General features: G+C 43.8%; 1 protein-coding gene and 1 long non-coding RNA gene across 2 annotated transcripts; one reads left to right on the top strand and one right to left on the bottom strand.

Moving 5' to 3' along the window:
• LOC115307830 lies at positions 1-6,756 on the top strand. Its single transcript, XR_003916196.1, has 3 exons — positions 1-25; positions 5,500-5,540; positions 6,669-6,756. It is a non-coding gene; the product is annotated as an uncharacterized LOC115307830 (long non-coding RNA).
• A 1,234-nt stretch (positions 6,757-7,990) lies between these two features.
• LOC103754428 (histone H1.10) lies at positions 7,991-9,228 on the bottom strand. The gene is given in 4 exon segments (XM_018080176.3): positions 7,991-8,581; positions 8,584-8,661; positions 8,663-8,718; positions 9,141-9,228. Coding segments are annotated over 4 exon segments (777 nt in total). The 3' UTR covers positions 7,991-8,026.
• Between the last annotated feature and the right edge of the window lie 295 nt (positions 9,229-9,523).

Here is a 9,523-nt window from a genome sequence, read left to right as displayed (position 1 = left end):
ATTCCCAGGAGATTTTGACAGTAAGGTAGGTATGCCCTGCACTGGTAAGGATACACTTGGTGTAACATTTCCAGCTGGCTTTTTCACTCTCTGTGTACACAAACAAATCCACTTGATGTTACAGAGTAGTTTAGCACTGGCTGCTGCAGAGCTGCTTGAACCCGCTCCGCCATGAAAATCCAGTTGTTCAGTCTGCTCAATCAGACTTCAGGGACTCTGTATCAAGGGCCTCTCCTGGGAGTTATTACCACTTGCAGATGTCTGCCATGAGGTTATCAGAAAATTCTGGGCTTTGCCAAATCACATACCTATGCATTTTTCATAAGCTGTCCAGCTCTGCAAAGCTGAATTTTTGTTTCTGCCTTTTTTTTTTAAAGGGAATGAAATTAAGTTAGAGCCTCATAGTATAACCCTCCCCCATAATGAGCTTCTTCTGCCCAAGAGTCTGTGACTACATATAATATTCTGTGTCTCTTGCTGTCTACATCCTTTGCAAAATGTCAGAACAATCTGGAAAAGGATTTTTTTAAAAAATAATAGATACATGCTTCTCCATAGAATTTCTTTAAACTCATGACAGAAATACAACTAATAAAGTGAAGCAAGTTTGGAGCTGAGTTCCCTCTCTTCTTCCCTTCCAGCTGATTCTAAAGTATACATCAAATATCTTCTGGTCTGTGAGAATGAATTAAACTGGAACTTGAGATCCATAGAATTATTTGCACTGTAAGGGACACTCAAGATCATATAGATTAACCTCTGTGTTGCGTTAAAAAATTGGCAGAAAATTAACACCCTTGCATTCTAGCTGGGCTTAATTTCTGATTACTGCAAATTCAGCACTGTAAGCCTAGTAGTGTTCAATAAGAACTTTCATGAGCACAGATTCACAAATAGTGCAGTTTATGATCCAGCACTACAGATCTAGTTGCATTCAATAAGAACTTGTGTAATCACAGATTCAAAAATAGTGCAGTTTGTTGAAGCAACAGAAATACCGATTTGAAATAGCCATTGCTAAATGCACAAGCTGTGATAGAGCTCCAACAAGAACAATAATATTGGGTTAACCTGGATAATAATAATAATAACAACAATAATAGTAATAATAATAATAATAATAACAATTGTGTGCAGAAGCTTAGCAAGAAGGCCTCCCCACTTGGGAGGAGAGAGAGGAGAGTAACCCGTTGATGGTCTCCAAGGTTTTTTTTTAGGGTCTTCCTCCTAATTAGGTGAAATTTCTACCTTTCTTATATACAGCACATTCTTATCCCACTCTCCTCTTACGTATGGCGTGATCTAGGTGGAGAGTTAAGTAATATAATCATATATGTGGTAACACATACTTCATTAAGCTTATTAGCATATGTAGTAGTATGAGTTTTAATAGTTAAATGACTCCTTTTTAGGCAAAAATTAGTTTTTTGGCCATGTGTCCCTCAAAGTTCAGATAATATGACTTTGTTCTATTCTGTGTTGTTTCTCAGAGCTAAAGCAGGACCATCTTATCTCCACAAGAACTCTTCCTTCAATCAAATCATTCTCACTTGACGGCAGTGATACATACCTCCATGCACAAAGAGGACACAGAAAGTACACAGTGTAGGCCACAGACAGTAAGATACAGCCCTTGCCTTGGTCCTTGGTCAACATCCCACACCCTTGTGCTGTGGGTAAGGACTTCTTTTACTAGATCAAGTTTTCAGTGACTGATGTACACAATAATCCTATTATTATTTTTCTACACTTCAAATTTTCCCCAACTCCTGGCAGCCCAATCCTGAACTCATTTATGGGGAAACTCTCCACTCACTGAGGTTTCACTGATGTCCCAGCAGAAGGCCTGTAGGAATGATGAACAAAACTCACATAGGAATAGAAATACAAGAGATCACAAAAACCAATCTGCAAAGTGAAAATCAGAATAAAACACATCCAAATCTAGGAAGAATTGTTCAAAATAGAGTAGGGAGAGTGAATGGGAATCTTAGGAGGAGTCACACTGATGAATTTATTGTGCTTTGACAACCTGTTCTGGCGAAGAGGGATTTCAAATTCCCACAGAAAAAAAAGTGGTTGGTAACCCCCAGTGCCCAGCAGTAGATTGGGTGCACTGTGATCTAGGCAGTAAAAAAGAAATTTGTGGAAGAAAAACTATGTTGTGTAACCTTGCCAAGTCAGAGCTGTCTGGTTGAAAAGTGGTTCTGTACCTGAACTGAAGCTGGCCCAAATCTATACCAACATGCAACCAGCAGAGAACAAGTCTGGTATTAATGCCATTCATATTGTACTCTTCCAGACTCCACAGTGGTTGTCCCAAGCTTCTGTCCATACACTATAGCTGTCTCTCCACTCTGCTCCTTCTTTTTGAGAACCTGTAAACTTAGTCTTGAAAAGTACACAACATACATTTCACAATTTATTCAGCCCAGGATACTATGAAGGACTTTTCCTCTGCTTTATTCATCTGTCATGGGTTAACCCCAGCCATCAATTAAGCACCATGCAGCTGCTCACTCACTCACCTCCAGAGAGATGAGAAAAATGTAAAAACTTGTGATTGGAGATAAGGACAGTTTAATAGGTAAAGCAAAAGCCATGCACACAAGCAAAGCAAAACAAGGAATTAATTCCTCACTTCCCATTGGCAGGCAGGTGTTCTCCAGGACAGCAGGACTCCATGACACGTAATGGTGACTTGGGAAGATAATGGCCATCCCCCTGAACACCCCCTTTCCTTTTATTTCTCCCCACTTTAGCTGCCTGAGCATGACACCATATGGTCTGGAATATCCCTCTGGTCAGTTGGGGTCAGCTGTCCTGGCTGTGTCCCCTCCCAACCTCTTGTGCACCCCCAGCCCCCTCACTGGTGGGGTGGTGCGAAAAGAAGAAAAGGCTTTGATGCTGAGTAAACATTGCTCAGCAATATTGAAAACAAGCCTTTGTTATCAACACTGTTTCCAGCACAAATTTGAAACATCTTTGTGCACAAACTAACGTTGCTCAACCTTTTATGCAAGATCAGCTTCCAATTTTCTCAATCAAATGCAGAAGGTTTTTTGGAAACTATTGGAGTACTTTCACTTGAAATAAAACTTCAGCGTTGGTGTCTTTAAGAAGTGAGCCTCTAAGAGAGACTTTTTAATAATTTTTCAAAGACATGCTAAGGCCATGCTGAATAAACTCTTACTCTCACATGACAACGATGACCATAAAAGATACAGATACACAAGAAGCACAGGAGTAACACAACTCACTAACAGAGAACAAGGATGTAAAGAAATACATATATGAAAATTACCTGGTTTTGTGGCAATCTGACAGGCAATTGGGCTTTGTGGTGACTAATGCTGATGAAAAATTCTGTAACCCCATCATAGACCTGCTCACCGGTACCAAGTGAATGACTAACATTCGCATTATTCACATTATTCTGTGAATGACTAACTTAAACAGAATTCTTAGCAGGTTGCTAACAGTCTGTTCTGCTATTTTTAGACCTTTTTCTAACTCACTGATTCATTTGACATTATTTTCTTTCTCCATTTCTACTTCCAGTCATAGAACACCATAAACTTTTGATATGCACATTTACTCAGTAAGTACATCTGTGAAATAAATAGCTGACCCTATGGAAGAGAAATGTAATTGTAATAATTTGCAATGCTGAACTCTTCTTTTTTGACCTTCCTCCTCATTTTGGGGCATCTTAGCATTTAAAATGACAAAGCAGATCCTTTTGTTTTCTGTCAAAGTATGACTGCCCACTGTCATACTGGCCTGGTTTTTTTCCTCCTATGAAACCACCTCCTTTTTCACCATCAGCAGCTCAGTTCTCTGTGTCAAATTTTTGCACAGAATTCCTAATCAGCCTGGTTGCCATCCCATTCCCAGGTGAGAACTATTCACAAAACAAAATATGTTTTCTGCCTGAGATCCTAAAGCTCTGTTTTCCCTATCACCTGCTTTCCAAACAGTGGTATTCTTTAGAGTCTCTAGTATAAGTAAATGTTCATCCAGTGAGGGCATTGCAGAAATTTAACAAATCTGCTATTCATCTCGGAATATCTGTTAGTCTGAGTACTTTGCAAATGTGGAACAGTCTGGGCACATGACATAGTGGACATAAGTAGTTCAATAAATAGAGATGTTCTGTCAAATAATACAGAAGTCTTGATGGCATCTTATTTTGGGATATTAATGCAACTACTGAATGTGGTAGGAAATGTCTGGAGAAGTTTCTGCTCATTGGTTCATAGAAAAGACATCCACCTAGGAGAGGTATGGAGATAAAGGCATGATGAGCAAGGAAGATGTTCCTTGTAATAAGGAGTGTGACCAGTTCATCAGTATTATAAGATAACAAAATCAAACATTAGGGCACCTTAGTTGTTTTGAGGTTTGATTTTTCGTTATGAACACATCTCAAGTCCTTTTCAAGCTGTCCATCTTACCATATAGCACATCTTAGAAGATACTAACAGAGTTCATCTCTTTTCCTTCTTTCTCCAGTATCATAGGGCATCTTAACACGTTTGACAAAACAAATTAATGCCCAGATGTCCAAAAAAGATGTCATAGAACAGTGAGATGTGTTCCCTCTTCACTGCAATCATAAATCACATATTTAAACCCCAGTTCAGCAAGTTAATTAGAAATTTGAGGCATGACAGCAAAATTTTTTCTAAGGATATCAACTTTTCTTATGATCAGAACAGGAATCTGCTTGAGAGCTGGAGAGAAACCTGCTGAAGGTTATGTGTGGTCCTGAGGGACACACATTAATTGGTCATCATGGCAGTTACTTGGCAATTTAACACAGGCTATTTCTAAAGGGAGAATCAGTCTGGAGTTTTGCACACCTATCCCACAGATAAGATGAGATGGCATTCACAATGCTGAGGGGTTAAGAATGAGCAATGATGAATCAGGGTTACAGACTTATATGCCAGCGGTGCAATTGGCATAAAAATGACATTACACTTATCCCTGCAGTATGATTTTTCTCAGGCCACTCTTGTGCTTAGTCACTATACTCCCTTTTTTTAGTAGGAAGAAAAAAATCCAATAGGTATTTATGCTATACTGCCCAAACCAGCTTTACAAGTTTAACAGGATTTTTTGGTCAGATGTTAATTTTGTTTTGTACTGGACACTGGAGCCTAAACAGCCAATATGTTCAGTGTTCCTGCACACATACACACTTCCTTTCTGTAGTGTGGAACAATGTCTTCCATAATTTAGCAGCTATCTCCAGATAAGAGTGATAAAGTCTATTCAGCTGAAGCCACAGCTATATACTCTTTGCCTGTAAAGGTATTATTGTACATAGGCCAGTGCTCTCTACCACCACTTGTGTTCAGTAATGCGCTAATTTTCTAAATCCCTTCTACTGCAATATCTGAAGTGTGTAACTGCTCCAATATAATTGTATAAATACAAAATAACTGTATAAATACAGTTATAACAGTTTGAGTTTTCCCTCTTACCTGTCAGAAAAGGACCAGCTCGATGCCTCCCCAAAGTGAGCAGCGAGGGTAAGTTGCAACTGGCTAAGACTGAACTTCTGTCATTACCGAGACTTATCCAGAGGCCGAAGTATTTATTCCAGGGCTGTCCTGCTGAGTTCAATTCAATTAGAAGGGATGTGTGTGATATGGTTTTGCCCATGTGACTATAAATGGGTTTCACCTTTTCAAGCTCATCTTTAAGAATAAATTAAGCATACCACGTTTACTACAACAATATACGTGCAGTTTGACCGTGCCCAGTCAAAACACCTCCCCTCTAGTTTCCCTCCCAGAAATAGTGGTAGCAGGTTGGAAAATTGCAGTTGACCCACTCTCTTTGGGTCAGTGCACCCAGCCGGGTGAAGCCCTTTGAGAATTAGCATGTGCAATTCCTGACATCCTCCACTAATGCTAACTATGAAAGTCTGGTAAGCACATCTCCACCCCAAACCGGGGCCCAGGCAAGTGAACTCAGGAATTCAGGCTGTCAGGGTGAAGGGATATGGCAAGATAATTTCAGGAAAAGTGGGGTGTGTATGCCAGTGTGTATGTTATGTAAAGGAAGAGATCACAAACTTAAGCAAGGATCAAAATGTTGGATTCACCCTAAGAGGCAATGAAGAGTAAGAACAGTGTTTCAGGAACAAGACTTCAAAATAGATGCTCTGTTTTCTATTTCTTCCCCTTTTAGTACAGATTTAGGATGCTGTCAGTCTGAGAAAACACGAATACCAGTAAAATCAAATCCCACCATTTCTCTTCCAAACTGCAGGGACCCTGTTTCCAGGTGATCCCTTGAGATATATGAGGTTAACAGCTATGGACATGAGATCAACCATCTGTGCTGAGAGCTAAGTAGGTAATTTTCTGAAATTCCCCATTCTTCCTTGGGGAAGCAGTAGTACCAGCACTGTGACTAAAGCAAGGAAACAGCCTCTCCCCCCTCACTGCTCCCTGACTGCTTCCCACCCCTGCACACAGACAGAGCTAAGAGGAGAGAAGGGTATCTATCACTTGAGTGCAGTAAAAGCAAGGGAAGGAGAGTATGGCTGAGTTGTTGAATAAAGTACCATGAGAAGGTAGCAAATACACCTAAGTTTAGTACAGCACTAATAAAAGCACTTATGAAAAATGAGGGAATAACTAAACCTGCAGGAACCAAGAGCCATGCCCTGAGAAGCAAGAGCTGGAGAACACTACAAATGAAACTACAAACCCAAAGAACAACTTTGCTTGAACTTTGAGCTCATTAACATGGTAAGTACCCACCCCTAGACTATGAGTGCCCCTTACTCACATAAGCCCCTTCCTCATAGAGCATGTGCACTGTATCTTTAAACAGAGACAAGAGAACACAAAACCAGTGACTACATCTGTAGGTTGTTACGTATACAGAAAATACCAGCTTTTTATTGTTCGAATTCCATAAAAATGAAAACCTGGCATACTGAAAGCATACTAGCCTTGTGGATATTCCACCTAGAACCCATCTCTGCATTGATATGATATAAAATCAAATATTTTGACTCTGTATATGGCTTGCACGCCAGCTGAAAGAACCCATATTTAGGAAAACAGATTCATCGGGGAAACGAGGCCGTTTCAGGGTTAGGGGGAGACACGAGGGAGGCTCCGACCCCCGCGGGTTCCTACCACGCCCAACGCCGTCTCCGAGCGCCTCCACTGACGAAACGAACACCCAGCTAAGAGCCGAGCCCGGCAGCGCCAAGGCGCAGGAGTTTCAGCACCGAAGCGGAGGACCTGCGGGCAGCATCAAGGTAGCTCGAAACCTCCGCGCATCCCAGATCCCCCTCGCCCTACAGTTTCCAAAGGAGGAAAACTAGACTGGAAGTGGAAAAGCCGGGGGGAGGAGTGGGGGAGCGGGAGGCGAGGAGGAAGGGAGGAAGGGAAGAAACGTACCAGGAAGTTCTTAAGCCTCTTCCGAGTGAACTTATAAAAGGTGAAGCGCCTTTTTAACCTGAAAACTGCTGGGCAGTAGAAAAGCCCAAGAGCGGGGCGGCCAATCTTTACGCAGCGCGGGCTTTTCGAAATCTGTCGGTCTCCGGGGACGGAGGGAGGTGCTTCCGAACGCGGCTCTCCCGTCTCCAGACTGATAGGAGAAACTACACTGCCAGCCCTGCTCCCAAGAGCCGGGACACCCTGAGCGCTGTTTAACTACGAACGGGGACTCCGGGCTCGCACCTATTCCTTGCGGATAACGGGATGGTATTTGCACCAACGCCAGCGGACTTTCTTGAAATCAGCTGTGCTGCGGTGCTGCCCAGCACCTGTAAAAAACAAGAGCGCGGAAATTTATTACCGAGTCCACCTAAAAGTAAGCGAGAGGAGCGGAGAAAAAAAGGTTAAAATTGTACGCGCGCGCGCGCACACACCCACCCACCCCACCCCGAAATGTAAAAAAGAAGTTTCAGCTCCTTTTGTGAAAACTTGGGTGGCTCTTAAAAGAGCCGTTGGGTTTATCTGCAAGGCAGACAGGATTTTTTCCAAACCATTTATTTTTTCTTGGGTGCTGCCTTCTTTACTTTCGCTGCTTTTGGCTTGGCTGCCTTCGGCTTTGCTGCCTTTGGCTTCACCGCTTTTGCCTTAGCAGGACTCTTCGCTACTGCCGCCACTTTTTTAGGCTTAGCAGCCTTTGTCGCCTTTTTGGGGCTCTTGGCTGCTTTCTTAGCCACGCTGGCCGCCGGCTTCTTGGCTTTCTTGGGGCTCTTCTTCGCTGTCGCTGCCTTCTTGGGCTTCTTGGCGGCGCTGGCAGGCTTCTTAGTCGCTGGCTTCTTAGGCTTAGCTGCGGTTGTTTTCTTTTTAGGAGCCTTTTCCTTCACTTCTCCAGGTTTCTTGCTAAGGCGAAAAGAGCCAGAGGCGCCAGTGCCCTTGGTCTGCACCAGAACGCCTTTGCTAACGAGGCTCTTGATTCCCAGCTTGATACGGCTGTTACTTTTCTCCACATCGTAGCCGCCGGCAGCCTAGCCCTTCTTTGAGCGCAGGTCGAGGGATGAGCCCCATTGCGCTCCCTTGGAGGCGGGACACGGCCTTGTGATGAGCTCCGGTGACTGCTGGGCCCCGCGGGCTTGCGGGCTTTGTTGATGTTCCGGCTGCCAAACTTTTTCTTCGGCTTTTCTTGGAGGCCACGGAGCCTTAGCCGGAGCCGGGGCGGCGGCGGCGACATCGGGCGAGCGACCGGGAGCGTCTCATCCAATGCTTCGTGGCTGGGATTCCCGGGTCGACAATGTTAGGCGGTCGGCCCGCCGCTGCCCCTTTTATAGCAGCGCCGCGCCGCGCTGATTGGTGCGCCGCGCGCTGCTCCACCGCCCGCCGCCGCACCCGTTGTGTTTTTTCCCGGTCCAAAAAGGACTTTTTCCTCACGAAATTTGCTGCCGATGCACCCCGTTTCTGCCCGAGAGGAGAGGAGGGAGTCTGTCCTACAAGCTAATGGAGTTTCCCATTGGAAGGAGTAGAAATGAGGGAAACGCGACCGCTGAAACTTAGCAGCGTGAAGCCGCAGAGACCTCGGCAGAGAGAAACCTTCTGGTTTTATTTTAAATTAAAATTATACCATGGGCTAAATGGGCACAACTGGCATGAAATCTTGTTCTTTAGAAGGTTCCCTACAGAGCAGGTCAAAACCAAGGTGGTTTGGACGGTTGGTCTCACAGTAAATTGATATTAAAGCCGAGGAAGTAACACAGTTTCGCCCCATGGTCCCAGGCGCGGATGCAGAGCTGACTCCCTCGGCTGAGCCGCTTCCCTCCGAAATCATCCCTCTCAGTGTCCCTTCAGCAATCCCGGTGTCTCAGCTAACGTCCTGTGGGGAGGCGTTTGTGCTTTAGCTGCATGTGTGAAAGTCGATGTTATTTTCCTTCTGCTTCGGTATTTCACTGGAACAAATCTCCGACGTGCCCCCTCTGAAGACTGGTGTTTCTGTCATTGCACTTTCAATGTAATCTTAATGAAGTCGCATTCCTTTGTTAAATTCAGGAGTCATGATGGTTGCA

This window comes from Manacus vitellinus, unplaced genomic scaffold (genome assembly GCF_001715985.3).
Source record: "Manacus vitellinus isolate BGI_N305 unplaced genomic scaffold, ASM171598v3 scaffold_5_pilon, whole genome shotgun sequence".
Lineage (NCBI taxonomy): Eukaryota > Metazoa > Chordata > Aves > Passeriformes > Pipridae > Manacus > Manacus vitellinus.
Note: the sequence above shows the minus strand (reverse complement) of the source record. Positions and strands in the feature narration are given on the sequence as shown.